The sequence below is a fragment of the Phaseolus vulgaris genome, chromosome 4 (genome assembly GCF_051622355.1).
Source record: "Phaseolus vulgaris cultivar YP4 chromosome 4, ASM5162235v1, whole genome shotgun sequence".
In the NCBI taxonomy this organism is placed as follows: domain Eukaryota; kingdom Viridiplantae; phylum Streptophyta; class Magnoliopsida; order Fabales; family Fabaceae; genus Phaseolus; species Phaseolus vulgaris.
The window spans coordinates 16,733,987-16,754,857 of record NC_143501.1 but is presented as its reverse complement, the minus strand read 5'-3'; the positions used below and the strand labels follow the sequence as shown (position 1 = coordinate 16,754,857).

The 20,871-nt window shown below is 45.3% G+C and overlaps 1 protein-coding gene and 1 pseudogene across 1 annotated transcript; one reads left to right on the top strand and one right to left on the bottom strand.

Annotated features, from left to right (window-relative positions):
- LOC150027938 (uncharacterized) overlaps positions 1 to 20,871 on the bottom strand; it is a 78,583-nt pseudogene that overhangs the window by 44,978 nt on the left and 12,734 nt on the right.
- On the top strand, positions 10,660 to 11,991 carry LOC137838449 (akuammiline synthase 2). The gene has a single exon (XM_068647693.2). The coding sequence runs from the start codon at positions 10,660 to 10,662 to the stop codon at positions 11,989 to 11,991; it is 1,332 nt and encodes a 443-aa protein (XP_068503794.2).

Sequence of the window (20,871 nt, the reverse complement as noted above, 5' to 3'; positions counted from 1 at the left end):
TGATTTTCGTTGGGTGCTCTCGGTGGATGGGTCGTCTAACTAGCTGGGTAACGGAGCTGGAGTCATTTTGGAAGGACCCAACGGTGTGTTGATAGAACAATCTCTGAGGTTTGCCTTCAAAGCCAGCAATAATCAAGCGGAGTATGAGGCTTTGATCACCGGTATTTTGTTGGCAAAGGAGATGGGAGCAAAGGTGCTGATGGCCAAGAGTGATTCGTTGTTGGTCACTGGGCAGGTAACCGGCGAGTTTCAGGCCAAAGATCCACAGATGGCGGCTTACCTGGAGTATGTGCAAGAGTTAAAAAGGTCCTTTGTTTTGTTTGAAGTGGTGCACGTGCCAAGGGAGCAGAATGCCCGAGCTGACTTGCCAGCCAAGCTCGCCAGTTCGGGCAAGGGGGGCAGGCAAAGGACCGTTATACAAGAAACTTTGAAGACACCTCGAGCATTCGTGGCAGATCACCAGGTTCTTCAAGTGTGCAAGTCAATGGAAGGGACGGTGAGGAGTCATAGATCTTTGACTCAGGAGACTTTGAGGACGCCGAGAGTCAGAGCACATCCAGTGGGAGAGACGAAGATGACGCAAGTTTGCGCTATCCATGAGCCAGATACATGGATAACGCCATACCAGCGCTACATGGTGGATGGCGTGCTCCCAATGGACCCGACGGAGGCCAGAAAGATAAAGAAGAACTCCAGCAGGTTCACCCTCATCGATGGCGAGTTGTACAGGTTTGGGTTCACACATCCTCTTTTAGTATGTGTACATGGAGAGAAGTGCATGATAATTATGGTTGAGCTCCATGAGGGGATTTGTGGGAGTCACATCGGGGGTCGAGCTTTGGCAACAAGAACTCTCCGTGCAGATTATTACTGGCCCACAATGAGGGAAGATTGCAAGAAATATGCCTAGTGTTGCAAGCAATGCCAACAGCACGCCGATTGGCACAAGGCGCTCCCAGAAGAGCTAAAGTCAATTTACAGCCCCTGGCCGTTCCATACGTGGGGAATCGATATTCTGGGACCCTTTCCATTGGCGATCAGGCAAATGAAGTATTTGGTTGTGGCGATCGAGTACTTCACAAAGTGGATTGAAGCAGAACCAGTAGCCCAGATCACCGCGCACAAGATTCAGAGTTTCGTGTGGAACAATATTGTGTGTCGATTTGGTGTGCCCAAGCGTTTGGTATCAGATAATGGGATTAAATTTGCAAGTCACCGGTTGAAGAAGCTGTGTGGGGATGTTGGAATACAGCAGGTCTTTGCTTTTGTGAAGCACCCACAAACGAATGGGCAAGTGGAGTCAGCCAATTGGGTTTTGTTGAGAGGCTTGAAGAAGAGGCTGGAGAAAGCCAATGGGTCCTGGGCTGAAGAAGTTCCCCGTATAGTGTGGGCATATCATACCACTGAACAATCGGGAACCCATGAAACCCCGTTTAGTTTTGTGTATGGGTGTGATGCGATGATTCCAGTTGAAATCCAGGAAAGCTCGCCGAGATTCCAAAACTTCGTGGCGGAAGACTCGAACGAAGAAAAGAGAATGAACTTGGATTTGCTGGATGAAGTCAGGGAGGAAGCACGAGTGAAGACCGAAGCAGTGAAAAGAAGAGTTGAACGGAAGTACAACTCTAGAATAAGGCCAAGGCAATTCAGAGATGGCGACCTGGTGATGAGGAAGGCCCACCAGTATGAGATGGAGAACAAACTGTCACCCAAGTGGACAAGACCGTTTAGAATAACCGAAGCACTCAGAAACGACCCCTACCGCTTGGAAACGCTGGAAGGAGGGGCGATTCCTCGCACTTGGAACGCCACCCATCTCAAGTTTTATTACAGTTAAAGCATTGTAAGTAGTGATTAACTTGAACAGTTTAAAGTAGTTTCAGTTAAAACAATTTTTCAAGGGGACACTCTTTTTTCCCTAGGGAGGGTTTTTAACGAGGCCACCCAATAAAGAAGGCTTCGAAGTTTATCAAAGTTTCCAAGTTATTAAGTTTGCATGCCTATCGTTTTTAAGTTTTCGGAAAGAGACTTTGTCGCCCTTGTGTAATTTAAAGCAACGGTGAATTCAGATCATGCATTCAGTACAAAGTTTTAAACCCTCATCGCCACCTGACGATCGGAGGTACAAGTTAAAGTTTTAAGGCCTCATCGCCACCTGGCAATCGGAGGTACAAGTTAAAGTTTTAAGTCATCATCGCTACCTGGCGATCGGAGGCACGAGTATAAAGTTTTTAAGTTTTCATTGCCATTCGGCGAGAAAAGATTAAAAAGTCCTCCTTGCCTTTAGCGAGTGTAGGCGAGAAAAGATTGAAAAGTCCTCCTCTCCTTTAGCGAGTGTAGGCGAGAAGAGATTAAAAAGACCTTCTCGCCTTGAGCGAGTGCGGGCGAGAAAAGATTAAAAGGTCCACCTCGCCCTGAGCGAGTACAGGCAAGAGCAGATTGCAAGACCTCTTTGCGTAAGCAAATTGAGGCAAGTTCGAAAGTCCTCAGTGCATCCAGGGGAGGAGGAGATGTAACCCCTGGGCAAGTTGAGGCATAAGGAAAAGCCCTTCTCACCCTCAAGTGAGTTCAGGCAAGATAAAGCTGAAAAGTCAGGAGTGTTGATGATCTTAAGTATGGGAAAGGAAGGTTGATGGAAAACGCCTTTTCCCTTGAGTGAAACATCAATATTGACCTAGTAAGAACAGTTAAAAAAGAAGTTAAAGGATGGCTGGGGAAGGTTCGCAGAGGACACCTCACCACCTAAATCATTGTTCTAAAACTCAGGGAGGTAGAGAAGGATCTGAAAGGCGGCTCTACCCCCAGATGAGGGAACAATGACTTAAGCTATCTCAGGTTAAAAACTCAGGGAGGTAGAGAAGGATCTGAAAGGCAGCTCTACCCCCAGATGAGGGAATAATGACTTAAGCTATCTCAGGTTAAAAACTCAGGGAAGGTAGAGGGAGATCCGAAAGGCAGCTCTCCTTCCAGTCGAGCAAAGATGAAGTCGTGAGGTGGCCCCGCAGGGGACGTTTTCAGTTAAAAGGAAAATGGCGCCGCCGGAAGCCTATGGCTTTGAGATTGAAATAGAAAGAAGGTTACACGGCGAGAGCCAGATCAGCAAAGTTTTAGGCGATAACATAGAAATACACATGCCATTTGGCAGATCAGGCGAGCGAGATTCCAGATACTAAGATCGACCCACGCCTACTGCCCAGTAAGTGATTTCGTGTCAAATGTTATCGCTATAGACTAACAGTTTTTTTAAGTTAAGTTGATTTCCAGAGAGTTAAGTGTCAGTTTGCGCTTAGTGCATTGGGTTGAGTAAAAATTAGTCAGTTATATCAGGCGATCACACAACAGATAAAGTTAGAAGCCACATATATACATGTATATCCAAACAGTTTGAACAGAATGAAAGTTATTACATGTAAATCAAAGTTAAATACAAGAGTTTGAAGGTGGTAAATTTGAAGTGGCAGATGGGAGCAGTTAAGTTGGGGGCATGATCTTGCCATCCACCACTTCGTTGTACACTGAGAACTCGGAGAGGTCGAGATCGGGAAATTTGCAAGAAAATTGCTCCAAAGCAGCCCCAAAGCCTGAGGTAAGAACTTGGGCAGCTTCAAGCTCAAGCTCGTCGATCTTTGTCTTGAACCCACTGTTCTCTTCACGAACTTGGGCAGCCTCAAGTCCAAGCTCGACGATCTTCTTCTTGAGCCCACTATTCTCCTCGCGCACTTGGGCAAGCTCTGCAGTAGCGTCGTTCAGCTCTTTGAACTTCTTGTCCCGATCCGCTTCGACTTTCCCCAGAAGGGTTTCCCTCTCGGTCGACCTCTTCTCCATTTTGGCCATCTTGGCCTCGTCAGCTTTTCGGGCCTCCTCCAGCTCTGCAATTCTCTCCCTCATAGGAACGAGCTTGCCCTCTAACTCAACGACGTCCTGAAGTTTGTTGTGCAGTTTTAGGCGCAGTTCAGCTTTGTCCTTGCGCAAACTTCGGAGCTCGTCGTTGAGATCATTTTCCACCCGCGAGAACTCTAGCCCTTGCATCATCATGTCGCACTTGACTTTGTCAGCTTCGGCTCTCGTGGTGCTCGCCTCCTCCTGATGGATGCGGTTATCAACTTCGAACTTGCTCAAGGAGTCTTTCAGACCTTCACCGACGATTTAGGGAAGACTCTCGACAACCATGGCGTTTAGGCGCGCGGTGAAGGACTTCAAGGCTTCCTGGAGAGGAGCTGGAAGGGCTGGAGTTGGAGGAGGAGGTGAAGTGATGAGAATCAAATAAAGGAGGCTTTTATTAATGGAGGAAGAGGACATCCACCCTCACATTTGAAATTCTTCCTTCTAGTCTTCTCAAAATTAAAAGAAGACATAAAATAAAGATGAGGCCCAAGCCCAAAGCCCAAGCCCAAGCCCAAGAAGACCAAAGCCCAAAGAGCCCAAGTCCATCCCATGAGGGGCAAGGCCAAGCTTTGAAATACTCTCGTATAGTTTTAGGAGGTGTGGTTATTAAATAAAGGAGTGTGAAAATGTAAAATAAAGTCACATTGTCCATGTGACTTAGGAGAGTGGTGTAGGTGTAGTTTTTAGGAGGTGTCATAGTAGAAAAAGGTCACACCTCCCATGTGACTTGTTTTTGGTGGGAATTTCAAATGAGTTTATTTGAATTTTCCCACCTATTTTTCAGCACCTCTAGGCTATAAATAAAGGTGCTTAGCTTGTAAAATGCAGATTTGGAATTTAGACTAAAGAAACTATACTCAAATTTTGAGAGAGCATTGGAGAGCTTTGTGACTTCTTCACTAGTCTTATCTTGACGGTTCCATGGTTACCTCAAGTGGCGGCTTGCACACTCATCTAGGAGTCTCCATCCTTCTAGTGGCGTGATCATCCAACCATACATCCATCTTCATGAGCTTTCTCCTCTCCTTCCTTCCTTCTCTTTCAATTGTTCATGTTTAGCTTGTTGTTCTTGAATTTCTGTTCGGCAGTTTTCAATTCTTAGGTGTTTTGGTTCGGTTCCTTTGTTTCCTTGCTGTTCATTGTTGTTCTTTTTCATTTCCAGCCTTTATGTTCGGTTCATTTCAGTTTTTAGCTAATTCTATTAGGTGCAATTGCTTCTTCTTTCATTTTAATCGGTTCAATTTGACTATAATTGGAACTTCCATATGAGTTTGGATTTGGTGCTAGTTTTGGTGAGTTCTTGACTTAGAACATTGATCCAATTCTAAGAAAAAGTGTCTAACTATTGTCCAACTCAAGTTGATTCCTAAGAATATCAAGAATCATTCTCTTCTTTGCTATTGGAATCACATCATGAAGGTTGATTCTCACCACCACCCTCGCAAGGTTGGATAGCGAGGGGAGTCTCGAGGCGTGGTGGTGAGGCGGGTAGTTCCGCTGCAGCTTGAGAAGAAGCTTGCGTATCTGCAAGCTGTTCGGGTACAGCTTCAGCAGCTGAGGCATTGGAAGCAAGAACATCCCCAGCGGACTCGAATGGCGTGGAGGCGCTGGGGGGGTTCTCGGCGTAGTCGAGGATGGTGCCTTCATCTGCTGGCGGCTCAGCTACAGCTCCCCTTTTCCTCTTGCAGACTAGCCCATCCTCGGTGCTTTCGTCTGCCTCTTCGTCCGACACTACCCTGGGGGCCTTCCTCTTAGCCCTTTTGGGTAGCAGTTTCTTTCGCTCAGGGGCAGGAAGAGCGGCGACAGTAGATGGGCCAACCGGCGGAGATTTGCCTTGGGCGGCGGCAATTTTTGCAATCGAGTTGGGAATGGTCTGGGAGCCCGCCGCCAGATTGTGAAGTTTGGTTATGGAGCGCAGCTTAGCCATTTTCTCTTTTCCCAACATCATATCTACACAAGAGAAGCCAACGATCACAAACCAATCCAATGCAAGCAGTTGATGATGCACAAGAAAATAAGCAGTGTGAGTCAATGCATGGACTAGTTGGTTAAGACTACGCGCGAATCAGAACGACAACATCAATGTAAACGACAGGGTGATGCGAATTCAAGGAAAGGGAACTCGGAGATGAGGGAAAGACAAACCTATATGGACGTCCAGTTGACCTTCGTGGAATTCATAGGTGATGATGGAGGAGGTGGCCAAAGTTACGCTGGAAGAGGCAACTCCTTTCCAGAAGTTGCACAAGTCTTTGTCGAGCTCCCCCATCTTTTCTGGACCCCTAGCCCTCCTGAAGCTGGACTCCTTCTTTCCCTTGTTCACCCAGTACAAGGGAAATCCGTTGAGGAGGGTGGGGTCTTGGTCATTGCAGCAGACGCGCACGAACTTCCCTTTCCAGTCTTTGTAGGATTGCTGGAAGATGGAGAGGATGGACCTCCCAGCAACCCCGTTGAGGCTGACCCATAAACGATCGCCTGGGTTCTTGGCCTCGAACAAATAGAGGAACACGTCCACCGAAGCTGGATGTCCCAAGTGCGCACAGATAATCTGGTATGCCCTGACGAACGCCCAACTGTTGGGATGAAGCTGGGCGGGGGCTATGTCAAGCTCGGTCAAGAGCTCCCTCTCGAAACGAGTGAAGGGGAAGCGGAGCTTGACCTTCTTGAACATCGTGGCATAGACGAAGCAGAAGGGTTTGTCGTTGCTCCCCTGGTCGTCAGTGCAGATGGGTTCTCCGGGAGGACAGGGATGAACAGACACCTTGTCATCATGTTCCTTGCTGAAAGAAAGGTGAGCTTGATCACCTTTCTTAAGGCGAAGGATGTCGATGTCGGTGTTGATAGAGGAGGTCTCACCCAGCAAGGCTGTAGTAGCCCATGGATACAGCTTTTTGTAGTCAGGGAGGGGCCTCACAGCTGCGCTGGTTTGAGGTGGGGTTGGTTGTGGTTGGTTGGGCCGAGAAGACGCGGGTCTCACGGCCTGGCTTGAAGGGACACTGGGATCCCTTGGTGGATTGCGAAAAAAAGAAGGGTTGGCCCTACGTGTTTTCGCCGGAGGGTTTTGGGAAGATGGAGGAGGGTTTGGAGTAATTTTGGTGCGAGCCATCAGAAGAGCTACAAAGAAGATGAAAAAGGGAAGAGATGAGAGTTTATAAACAGAACGACTTGACAGAAAAGAAGGAGATAGAAAGAACAAGGGGGGCTCGCGCAGAAAAGGCCAGAAAACCTAGACGCAAGAAAAAGCGAAACAAAGAACAAAAAAACCCACAGCGTATGCTCCAGACAGTTAATGGATGATGCAAACCGATTAAAATGCAGCAAATGTCAGTGGGAAGAGATGAATGGTTACCTTTTGATGATCAGAAATGTGTTGAGCAAGATGATGATTGAGGGAGATGAAACGTTCGCTAGAGTATTTCGGGAGTTCGAAGTAAAGAAGAAGATAATGAAACAGTGAAGTGGCGCGAAGGTATTAAGAATTTCGAACGTTGCAAGAAGCGCAAACGGCAATGAATAATAGTCGTTGATAAGTCCACGTGTCGTTTGATCGGAGGGGTTGGTGAAATGTCAAATCAGTAAACAGTATGAGCGTCAACGCGCAAGGCCACGTAGGTCGCCGTAAATTTAACTCTTTAGTCTTTTCGCTGAACAAGCCACAACTCAAGACTGGGGGGCTTGTGTACCGACCAGGTCACCGGGTGTGATGACGTGTTTAGCAAGTGACTACGTGGGGCGTGCTCAGCAGGACACATGGACAAGAGAAAGATGAATGGTCCAGGAGTGAGCATGGTTGCCGTTTGTGGAAGCGGCGTTCTGCAGTGTATATAGTCGGTTGTCGCCAGGTTTTCATGTCATTGTCGTGTTAGATCATGGAAGATCAGGTGGTCTCTCACCGCCACAAGAAGCACATCGCCGGGTTTCCCCAGTAAACATAGTTGAAGCTGTTGGAGGTCCAGGCGAGTAAGTTCAAGCGTGTAAGTTTAGTAAAGATGATTGTTACGTCAGCATGGGGCGTGAAGGTCGAGTGAGTAGGAGGAAACAACTTGCTCATCGACGACGGGTTTTCCAGAGTGGACATTCGTCGATGGCGAGGTTTCCTCAGCTAGAACATGCATGGCGTGGCAATGAGGAGGGTGGCACTTGCGACGAGCGATATCACAGAGACGGTGTACTTCGTTGCATCCGATACTCGCCTTGTCGGGTGGTGTTCCAGAGCGCGTGATGTGCTAGATTACTCCTTGAATAGGAGGCTTGGCCGCGCGACTGGTTACTACATAGAAATGACGCTCAAGTTACCCCAGCCCAGATGATGACACGTGTAGGGTTGGGTACTACCAGTTACCCCAACCCAGATGACGACACGTGTAGGGTTGGATGTTACATAGAAATGACGCTCAAGTTACCCTGGCTCAGATGATGACACGTGTAGGGCTGGGTACTACCTGCTACCCCAGCCCAGATGATGACACGTGCAGGGTTGGATGCGAGCCACGCGTCCAAAGCGTAACTGCCTGAAGAGAGAAAAAACCTAGGTATAAAGGTAAACTTAACAAAATTTGCAGAGGTACGTTCATTACGGCTCATTGATTTGGGTTGAATGCACTTTAGTACGGTTCTACAGAGCATAGTTTTCTCTCAATTTTTGGGTGTTCTTGTTACTGACTTGAGCGTCGGAGCGCCACCGGCCGCAGAGGCACCATCTTGTGTTTTCAGGTTCTCGGAGTGCCAATCTGTGGTGTGGACTTGAAGGGCGCGTGGTGTCAAAGCTGGTGAGGAAAAATCGTGACGAGGCATCGTTCTTGCGCTTGGTCAACCGGCAGGATCAGTAGCTAAAACTTTGGTAGCTAATCTAGATACTAATTTCGAAACTGTTTTATAAATTATTATTAATAATTGAAACCACTTTAGATACGAATATTTTTTTAGTTTCTAAAGTGATATCTAATTTAGTCATCATAATAACTAATTATTTTATACCTCTAAAATTGATTGTTATTTAATAATTTTTTTATAATGTGCTATCAACATATCATACTCATAGATATCATCCAACGAACATGTGAGAACATAGTATCTCAAAATTTCTGAGATTTTAGTATATTAATATAGATTGATGTAGGGCTACACAAATTAGGGTTTAGTTTCTTATCATCATATCTTTAAGATTCAATGGTTTCACTCTACTAAAATAGATATAACATTAATCATAACCTTAATACAAACTTTAACACAATATTTAAACGTGTATGAACATTATATAATATCTTGGCTTAAAAACTAAAAACAACTTATTTTTTTCAACATTGCAGTGAAAACTCTCACACATCTCAACATCAAATAAAATATAAGTTAGATGTTTATAAACAATTTTTTTCCACGTAAGTATCTCCCTTTTTTGTATGGAATAACTATCTCCTTTTTTTTTATGGAATAACTATTGGCAGCATAATCTACATTAATTAATGTGGGGTTTCACAAATTGGAGTTTCAAATTATATTTATATATATATATATATATATATATATATAATAGGAATGATATTAAATGGTAATTAAAAAGACTATATATTTTTCTACAACGTCTTTAGTAGTTATAACGTTAGAGTATGAGTTCTAATATAATGTTTTACCTTAATACGAGGGTTTATATATAGGTATGAATTCACCCTCAATTGTTTCTCTACTTTTTAATGAATATTTAAAAATATCTAAGCATTAAATTAGAAAATAGGTAGTTCTTTATATAATTGATTGTTTTTTTTATAAAACCACATGTTCTTCCACCATACCAGTAAAAAGTAAAAAACTATTTCAACATCAAATAGAAAATAAATTAGGCCAGGGATTAACGGTCATAATTAAACATCGGTTATGAGTAAGACGTAAATAGTGGATTAAACAAATGCTCTATTTTTAGGAGACGCTAACTAAAAAATTAAAATAAAATACAATATATCAGTAAAAAAATATTTTTTAAATTATTTATAAAAAATAGCTTAGGTCAAACTCATTATAAACACACATCAACTGAAAAAATAAAATAAAAACGCAATGGGTCGACTAAATTGATAAACATAAAATTAATTTTTGAATCATTTGTAAAAAATAGAGTGAGTCAAACTCACTAAACGAATGCTAGCTGAAAAAAAAATTAGATTCACTAAATCGATGCAGTAAAATTAATTTTTAAATTATTTATGAAGAATAACATGAGTCAAAAGAGATCCTAGCTAGGAAAAAAAAACTAGAAATTCATTGTGTCGACAACCAACCTTACGCTGATAAAATTAATGAGTATAATAAAATCTATTATTATAGTAATAATAATAATAATAATAATAATAATAATAATAATAATAATAATAATAATAATAATAATAATAATAATAATAATAATAATAAACAACTTTTTTTCATAGAACTATAGATTACAATTACTAATATATTATGGTAGGGCTTGACAGATTTGAGTTTCCTGTTGTTATAAATAAACGTAAACACTTAATGAATTTTGTTAACAAAATACTATAAAACAGCAATGCATATTGATTATTAGAACGTTATTTGATGTTTTAATGTTGAATTAAAAAAGAAACATAACTGTTGATTAAAAGACAAAAAAACAAATAACAGACTTTTTTTCAACACATAGATAAATGTCCTAGGCCAATAATATTAATGTTTGTAACATTCCTCAAATAGTATATATAAACAAATACCAATGAACAAATTTCCTATGGGATCTCTTATTCATATCTAAGTTATAAGTTGAGAATGGAAATTAGCATCACATCAAGAGAAACCATTAAACCATCACTGCCCACTTCTGCAGAATGCAAAACCCAAAAATTATGCTTGTTTGATGTGTTTCAACTCAACACCTATTTTCCATTAATCCTTTTTTACAGTAAAACCTCCAACCTTGAAGGATTCTCAGATGTCTCAACTCAGTTGAAGAAATCACTATCTGAGGCACTAACTATCTTCTACCCTCTTGGAGGTAGAAGATGTGATTACTTTTCCATTGATTGCAATGATGAAGGTGCAATTTACATGGAAGCTTCAGTGAATACCAACATGGAAGTGTTCTTGAAACCACCCAAATTAGAACTGCTGAACCAGCTACTTCCATGTGAGCCTAACAAGTGCCATCCTCACCAAGAAGTGTTGCCCCAATTACTTGTTCAAGTAAACATTTTCCAATGTGGAGGAATAGCTATTGGCTTGTGCAACCTCCACATTCTCTTGGATGCATATTCTTGCAGTGCCTTCTTGAAAACCTGGTTTGCCATTTGCAAAGGGTCAAAGGAAGAAATATCATGGCCAGATTTCTCTTCTGCTTCTTCTTCCTTCCCTCCAAGGAACACCACTGGTGTACGTGCTGGCATGTTAAATATAAACAAAGACTTGAATATAGAAGAAACCTGCACTACAAGAAGATTCTTATTTGATCACAAAGCCATCAATGAGCTGAAATCCATGTCAACAAGTGATGAAACAAAACCTACACGATACCAAGTAGTGTCTTCATTCATAAGTAAACATATGATTGTATCAATCAAAGAGGAATGTTGTTGTGACAAAACAAGACCAATGGTTGCTTTACATGTTGTGGACATGAGAAAAAGGATGGGGGAGCCTTTCTCAAAAGGTGCTATTGGAAATTTGTTGTGGCCTGCATTGGTTGTTCTTGAGGATGTCAACAAGAACAGTGATATTATAGATTTGGTTAAGGTTGTAAAAGAAGGAGTTGGACAACTCACAAAGGAATTGTTTCAAAAACTAGAGAATGATCCTAATTTTTTGTGGAGTGATGAATGTGCAGAACTAATGCTTGAAGGCATAGCAGCAAATAAGCCAATGTCCTTAGTGTTCACAAGTTGGGCTAATATGGGATTCAAGGAGATGGATTTTGGCAGTGGAAAACCTTTGTGGCTAGCTCAAAGAGGAGGTACTAAACAAAGTATTCCAAACACAGTAATATTGATGGAAACAAGAGAGGGAATAGAGGCATGGATCACAATGAGAGAGACACATATAACTATCTTGGAACATGATGTGGACTTCCTTCGATTTGCATTGCCTAATCCTAGTATTTTAATCTAAATATTAAAGAGTAAAGAAAATAATAGTAATGAGAATACACTTATTTTGTTTGTTTTTCTTTAAAATTAATATTGAAGTAAATTAAATTGCTTTATCTTCGTAATAATAACAAGATAGAAATGGCATAACTAAAGTTGTCATTATAAGAATGAGTTTGAACATTTTGGTTATTTTTTTAATTTTGATTACAACTTATGAATTAAAAGGGTTTTACTTATTAATATTCCCGAATTACTTCACTAAATCTTGTTTAATCTTTTTTGGAACACACAAATCGAAAGAAAGGACTTTGAAGAATTAGGAAATTATCAGCACAACAGTAAATGGTGTACTAGTGGATAAATATTAACTAGGTTCCATCATCTATACAGGTACACAAATCATTAATTAATAAATTTGTAAATTATTTAAGTAAATCGATACTAAAAATTCTCAATTTATTTTTACGAGTATGGATCGATAGTCTAAATCGTGAGTTTTGGTATAGGAGTTAAAACAAAAAAAAAATCAATTAAAATTTTAATTAATTAAAACACAACTTGAACAATAAATTTAATTTGGATGGTCATTGGTTATTTCAGAGGCGGGATGTTTCCCTATAATGAATACTATTTTTGTAACAAACACGTTATTGAATGTAACCCTTTAACTTCCTCTATTAATTCACATGTTTTATATTAATAAGACTAGTATATCTACCAACTCATGTAACATAATTTGAATATATTTTTAGTATCTCACTTTACATATTATAATTGATTCACTAAATGATAATAACTATTTAAATTCATTTAAAACTACTTTCTAACTTCATATACAAATTACAATCAAAATAAAAAGTCATATTATATAATCAATTATATTATAAATAACTGTACCGACCAAGTAGTCAGGAGTGATGACGTGGCAACAAGTGGTAATATAGCCGTGTTGAACGGAACACCTGGCTGACGGAAGGGAAGGACATCGGGAAGTTCGTGTAGTCGCCAATCGTTAAGTTGGCGTGCTCCGATCTCTAGCATATCTAAATCGGCGGTCACCAGGCTTGTGTTGTAGTCGCCGTATGTGAGCTTAGGCGACCAAGTGATCAGAGATCGCCGAGAGGGGGACATCGCCAAAAGATCAGGAAAGCTTGTTCAAGGCCTTCAAAGGGCACGAGTGCGAAGGATGAAGTTACCAGATGATCATTCCCTAGCCAGAGGTTGAGGCCAGGGAACAGCTTACTAGAACATACACGATGAAGCAAGTGAAGCAGATCATGATGGCGGCCGACGAGACCACAGAGAAGGTGTGCATGGTGACACCCCGTACTCGCCACACAGAAGAGATCGCACTCCAAGGTAGCTATACACCGAGTTATTCCTTGCATGGGTAACTTAGTCGAACAGCCTGAAGAGTAAGAAGTGACGCTCAAGCAGAGGACGTTCCAGATGGTGACACGTGTACAGCTGGATGTGAGCCACGTGTCCAGAGATGTAACCGTCAGGAGAGAGAAAGTGCACAGGTATATAAGGGATTCTAACGAACCTCTGAGGTACGCGCGTTTAGAAGAGTTCTTTACGCTTTGAGAATACTTGAGTACGCTGAGAGAGTTTTTGCACGGTTCCTTGAGTTCCTAGCTTGTCTCTCTTAGAGTTTTGGTGGTTCCGTCACTGACTTGAGCGTCGGAGCGCGATCGGCCGCAGCGGCGCCACTCTGTCTTTTGCAGGTTCTTGAGGTGAATCGAGGTGTGAAGGACGGAAGCTAGCGTGGTGCAAAGCCGATCCAGGGGAGGATACCTTTGACGAGGCAAGGCTCTTGCGTTCTGGTCGACAGGCAGGATCATCAGGCGCCCACCGTGGGGCCATGTAAAACCTGTCCCCATCCACAGCGTGAGTTCTTGAAGTTTCTGTAGTTTCTGTGTGGTTGTGTGCTGGTGCAACCATTTTCCACCGTTCGTTCGAGCTTTTGTTCGGTGATTTCGAGTTTTCCACTGTTCGTTCGAGTTTTTTTTCGGTGAATTCGAGTTTTCTGCCGTTCGTTTGGGTTTTAATCGATAGTCTGAAGTTTTCCACTGTTCGTTCGAGCTTTCGATCGGTTTTTTGAAGTTTCTTGCTGTTTGCGCGGTTTTCAATCGGTTGTTCGGAGCTTTTTCCGTTCGTTTGCGTTTCTGGTTGGTGAATCGGAAGTTTGCTGGAGGAGCGGTAGGTTCATGGTGAAGTTGCAAGTTTCAGTGAAGGTTTCGACGTCCAAATCTATCGGCGTGCTGTTGTGGTTGCGTTTTTGGAAGTTCTTGGGAGTTTGGGAGTTTCTGACCGATTGATTGCTGGATCGATCGTTTGCTGGAGAAGGTTTTGTTCGTTGAAGCTTGGTTTGCTGAGTTTTCATGAGAAAGATGAGAAGCAACCGTTCAAGTCCCGTTGTGCCAGTTGCTACAGAAGGCGCCATGGCCATGGCGCAAATGATGGAGATCATGCGTGCGCTGCAGGCGAATGTGGAGGCGTCGCGCATAGAGCAAGCGAAGATGCATGAAGACCTGGTCGCCTCTCAGGCCAGGAATGAAGAGCTCAGCAAAGTAACTGAGGAGTTGCGTCAAGCTCTTCAGGAGCAGAGAGGACGCCTAGTTGTTGAAGAGGTTGCGCCGTCATCACCACCACGCGTTTTCCCAATGCCGTTTGCTCAGGCGATCACAGACACGCCTATCCCTGCGAGCGTAGTACCTGTGAAAGCTTCTTTCACCGGCATGGAGGACCCTGAGGCACATCTCACCACGTTCCACACGCAGATGATGCTGTCAGGAGGCTTGCATGTTGTATATTGCAAGATGTTTGTGAGCACGCTCCAGGGAACAGCGCTGGAATGGTTTGTGAGCTTGCCTACAGGTCACATAACCAATTTCCAGCAGTTTTCGAAGCTTTTCATCCAGCAGTACATTGTGAACAAGGCGCCACCTAGGGTGTCTTATGACTTGTTCGACATCAGGCAGTACCAGAGAGAGTCCCTCAGGGACTACTTGAATCGCTTTGGAGCACAGATGGTCCGCTCGCCTGCTAAAGACGAGGAGATGCTGGTATACGCCTTCAAAAAGGGCGTGCTGCCGGGACCTTTCTGTGAGGCGCTGATTAGGGCTCACCCCGCCACGTTTGCTGAGGTTAGGCGACTTGCGGTGGCCCACATCGTCGACGAGAGTGAGGTCGCCGAGAAGAGAGGAAGCGTGGCCCTTGCTAGGCCACGTGCCCAGACTAGAATCTAGCCGCAGAGGGTGCTGGAGACGATGGCGGTCAAGAAGGATCAGAGGAGTCGCCATCGTTATGATCCGAGAAAGAACAAGGGAAGGGGCCCAGGACGCCCCAGGGAGTACAATCGCTCACCAAAGTACAAGTTTGTCATAGGGTTGGCGGATCTGATCGCCATTCCCAACATAGCAGCCAGGCTTAAGGCGCCTGAGAAAGTGGGCGACAAGGTGTTAGGACCAAAACCAAACGCTTGGTGTGAGTTCCACCAGAGTTTTGGTCACACAGTGGATTCGTGTTTGGCCCTGGGATACCAGCTCGACGATCTGGTCAAGAGCGGGTTTTTGAACGATTACCTGTTGGACAGAAGGACGGGAGGTTCGTCGAGCTCCCAGCCAGCGGGTGGGGAGGCTCAGCAGCATGAGATGCCAACTCATGGCGAGATCCACACCATCGCTGGAGGTTTCTTGGGTGGTGGATGCACTGTGTCACAGCGGAAGAAGTATGCAAGGTCTGTGATGACAGTGGATATGTTTGAAGACCACTCACCAGATGTGGATATTACATTCACGAAGGAAGACCTCCGGGACGTTGTGCCTCACGACAACGATCCCATAGTCATCTCGCTTGTCACGGCGGGAAGAAAAGTCCACCAGGTACTGGTGGACCAAGGAAGCTCGGCGGATGTAATGTTCTGGCCGACTTTCACACAGTTGCAACTACCCCTTGACTAGCTGAGACCCTATGGAGGGTGCTTGTATGGGTTTGCTGGCGATCAGGTGGAGGTCAGGGGGTACATCGAGCTAAGAACAACGTTCACGAATGAGGTGGCCTCGAGGACGGAGAAAATCAAGTACCTTGTTGTGAATGCCCCCTCAGCATATAACATTCTGTTGGGGAGACCAACCCTCAACAGAATAGGAGCTGTGCCCTCAACTAGGCACATGAAGGTTAAGTTACCATCGATGGAGGGGGTGGTGATCACCATCAGATCTGACCAGAAGGAGGCGAAGAAGTGCTATGAGAATAACCTCAAGAATAAGAGGTCAGTAAGTTACATCACCACGACGCTGCCTCCTGGTGTGAAGCCCAAGCCAACAGAATGGCGAGTTGTTGATGCGGCGATGGAGCTGGCCGCCGGAGGCGATGTCACCATGCTGGATGCTGAGGTTGAGGAAGAGAGCGGCGGACGGGAGGAAGAGGTGAGGAAACGCCTAGAGGAAGCGAGGGAATTGGGAATCGCTAGGGCGGTGATCGCCAGGGAAACCAGACCCAAACCCGTCGAAAAGTGGCTCGAAAGGGAGATCAGGGGAAAGGTCTTCAAGCTGGGAAGATCTTTGGAGGTTGGGCTCCAAGACCAGATCGCCAAGGTGATAGAACGGCATCTGGATGCTTTTGCATGGTCTGCTTCAGACATGCCGGGAATTGACCCCGATTTCTTGTGTCACCATTTGGCAATGGACACACAAGTTAGACCAGTGCGGCAGAGAAGAAGGAAATTTAACGAGGAGAGAAGGCAGGCGATCAGGGATGAAACACAGAAGCTCCTCGCCGCAGGCCATATCCGGGAGGTCCAGTACCCTGAGTGGTTGGCTAATGTCGTACTGGTGAAGAAGAGCAATGGGAAGTGGCGCATGTGCGTCGACTTCACTAACCTGAACAAGGCTTGCCCAAAGGATTCGTACCCTTTGCCAAGCATAGATGCCCTGGTCGACAGTGCAGCATGGTGCAAGTTGCTGAGCTTTCTGGACGCCTTCTCGGGGTATAATCAGATAAAGATGCATCCTATGGATGAAGAGAAAACTGCCTTCATGACTGAGAGGTCGTGCTACTGTTACAAGGTGATGCCCTTTGGGCTGAAGAATGCGGGGGCCACGTACCAAAGATTGATGGATAAGGTACTTGCACCAATGCTGGGAAGGAATAAGCAAGCGTACGTAGATGATATGGTCGTGACCTCACCAGAAAAGAGCAAGCACGTTTCAGATCTAGAGGAGTTGTTCACCACAATCGCCAAGTTCAGATTAAAGCTGAACCCCGAGAAGTGCATTTTTGGCGTGGAGGCAGGGAAGTTCTTGGGATTCCTCTTAACTGAAAGAGGAATAGAGGCAAATCCTGATAAGTGTGCTGCCATGTTGGCGATGAGGAACCCGGCTACCGTGAAGGAGGTGCAGCAACTTACAGGTCGGATGGCCGCCCTGTCTCGTTTCGTATCAGCTAGCGGAGAGAAAGGCCACCCGTATTTCCAATGTTTGAGGCGAAACAACAAGTTTGTCTGGTCGAAGGAGTGTGAAGAAGCCTTCATGAAGCTTAAAGAGTACTTGGCGAGCCCGCCGGTTTTGTGTAAACCCTTGGTAGGAACCCCTCTCAGGTTGTATTTTGCTGTGACTGAGAGGGCGGTGAATGCGGTGCTCGCCCAAGATCAAGACCAGGCTCAGAAGCCTATTTATTTCGTCAGCAAGGTGTTGCAAGGCCCGGAGGTGAGGTATCAGGCTTTGGAGAAAGCTGCACTGGCTATAGTGTTTTCGGCGAGGAGGTTGCGCCACTATTTTCACAGTTTTACAGTGCTGGTGATGACCGACATGCCCATCCAGAAAGTCCTGAAGAAGCCTGATGTGGCTGGGAGGATGGTGAAGTGGGCGGTGGAGCTGTCGGAGTTCGACATCAAGTATGAGCCCCGAGGTCCGATCAAGGGGCAGATTTTCGCTGATTTTGTGGTCGAGCTCTCGTCAGAAGCAGCACGAGTTGAAGGGGATGATTTTCGTTGGGTGCTCTTAGTGGATGGATCGTCGAACCAGCAGGGTAGCGATGCTGGAGTCATTCTAGAAGGGCCCAACGGCGTGCTGATAGAACAGTCCCTGAGGTTTGCCTTCAAAGCCAGCAACAATCAAATAGAATATGAAGCGTTGATCGCCGGAATCTTGCTGGCCAAGGAGATGGGGGCTAGGGTGTTGATGGCTAAGAGTGACTCGTTATTAGTCTCGGGACAAGTGACAGGCGAGTTCCAGGCCAAGGATCCACAAATGGCGGCTTACTTAGAGTATGTGCAGGAGTTGAAGAGTTCCTTTGTCTCGTTTGAAGTGGTGCATGTGCCCAGAGAGCAGAATGCCCGAGCAGACTTGCTAGCTAAGCTCGCCAGTTCGGGCAAGGGGGGTAGGCAGAGGACAGTGATCCAAGAAACTCTGAAGACGCCTAGAGCATTTGTGGCAGACCACCTGGTTCTTTAGATAAGCAAGTCGACTGAGAAAGTGGCGAGGAGTCACAGGTCCTTGACCCAGAAGACTTTAAGATCGCCGAGAATAAGAGCATGTCGAGGGGAGAGGGTGAACATGACTCAGGTCTGCGCTACGCATGAGCCAGACACATGGATAGCACAGTACCAGCGCTGCCTGGCAGATGGCCTTCTCCCGCTGGATCCGACGGAGGCTAGGAAGATAAAGAAGAACTCCAGCAAGTTCACCATGATAGATGGCGAGCTGTATAGGTTTGGGTTTACACACCCACTCCTAGAATGTGTGCACGGAGAAAAATGCACCAGAATCATGGCCGAGCTCCATGAAGGGATATGTGGGAGTCACGTCGGGGGTCGAGCTCTGGCTGCAAGAACTCTCTGTGCAGGCTAACGATGAGGGAGGACTGCAAGAAGTATGCACAGTGCTGCAAGCAATGTCAGCAGCACGCCGATTGGCACAAAGCGCCTCCAGAAGAGTTAAAGTAAATTTACAGCCCTTGGCCGTTTCATACGTGGGGAATTGACATTCTGGGACCTTTCCCATTGGCGATCAGGCAGATGAAGTACTTGGTGGTGGCGATTGAATACTTCACCAAGTGGATCGAAGTAGAACCAATAGCCCAGATCACCGCACACAAGATTGAGAGCTTTGTATGGAAGAACATCGTGTGCCGGTTTGGTGTGCCTAAGCGCCTGGTGTCAGACAATGGGACTCAGTTTGCAAGTCACCTACTGAAGAAGCTGTGCGAGGAGGTGGGGATTCAGCAGGTGTTTGCATCCGTCGAGCACCCTCAGACAAATGGCCAAGTAGAGTTCGCTAATCGGGTGTTGCTAAGAGGCTTGAAGAGAAGGCTGGAAAAAGCTAAGGGATCATGGGCTGAAGAGGTACCCCGCATAGTTTGGGCGTACCATACCACCGAGCAGTCAGGAACCCACGAGACCCCATTCAGCTTGGTCTATGGATGTGATGCAATGATTCCAGTGGAAATCCAGGAGAGCTCGCCGAGATTTCAGAATTTCGTGGCGGAAGACTCGAACGAAGAAAGAAGGTTGAATCTGGATTTGCTGGATGAGGTCAGGGAGGAGGCAAGGGTAAAGGCTGAGGAAATGAAAAGGAGGATTGAACGAAGGTATAACTCGAAGGTGATGCCAAGGCAGTTTAGAGAAGGCGACCTGGTGATGAGGAAGGCCCACCAGTACGAGATGGAAAACAAGTTATCGCATAAGTGGACAGGACCGTTCAGAATAACCGAGGCGCTCGGGAACGGCGCCTACCGCTTAGAGACATTGGAAGGAGGGGCAATTCCTCGCACTTGGAACGCCACCCACCTCAAGTTGTATTACAGTTAAAGCTTTGTAAGTAAAAACGAACATGAAGAGATTTTCAAGCTTTCTGTTAAAACAGTTTGAATGGGGCACTCTTTTTTCCCTAAGGAGGGTTTTTAATGAGGCCACCCAATAAAGAAGAGTTTTTAAAGAGCTTAAAGTTTCTAAGATTGCATGCTTGTTATTTCGAAAAAGTTATGCTACATGCTTTCTAAGTAAAAGTTTTAAAGTCCTCATCGTCTTTCGGCGATCGGAGGCACCAGCGACGACTAAAGACCTCAGTGCTCTCGTGCGTTTGGAGGCAAGAAAAAGAAAAGACCTCCTCGCCCCCGAGCGGGTGCAGGCGAGAAAAGAAAAGACCTCCTCGCCCTCGAGCGAGTGTAGGCGAGAAAGAGAAAAGGTCCTCAGTGCAACCAGGGGGGAGGAGATGTACACCCTGGGCAAGTTGAGGCACCAGATAAAGTCCTTCTCGCCGTTGAGCGAGTTCAGGCAAGAGAAAGTCCTTCTCGCCGTTGAGCGAGTTCAGGCCAGATAAAGTCCTTCTCGCCGTTGAGCGAGTTCAGGCAAGAGAAAGTCCTTCTCGCCGTGGAGCGAGTTCAGGCCAGATAAAGTCCTTCTCGCCGTCGAGCGAGTTCAGGCAAGGTAAAGTCCTTCTCGCCGTCGAGCGAGTTCAGGCAAGGTAAAGTCCTTATCGCCGTCGAGCGAGTTCAGGCGAGAAAAAGTCCTTCTCACCTCAGAGTGAGGTCAGGCAAGATGAACTGAAAAGTCAGGGGTGTTCGTGACCTTAAACGGCGGGAAGGGAAGTAAAACGCCTTTTCCCCTTTAAGTGAAACATCAATATTGACTTAGTAAGACCAGAAAAAACTTCCACGCTTGTAGGCGGTGTGAAGACAGATAAAATCCTTCTCGTCTTGAACGAGTTCAGGTATGGCGTGAAGGGTGAAAGAAGTTTAAAAAATAGCTAAGGTAGGTTCAAAGAGAACGCCTCGCTATCCGGCTTATTGTTCTGAACCTCAGGGAGGTAGAGAAGGATCTGAAAGGCGCCTCTACCCCCAGATGAGGGAACAATAGCCAAGTTATGAAGGCAAAGGAAGCTTACATCGCCAGAAC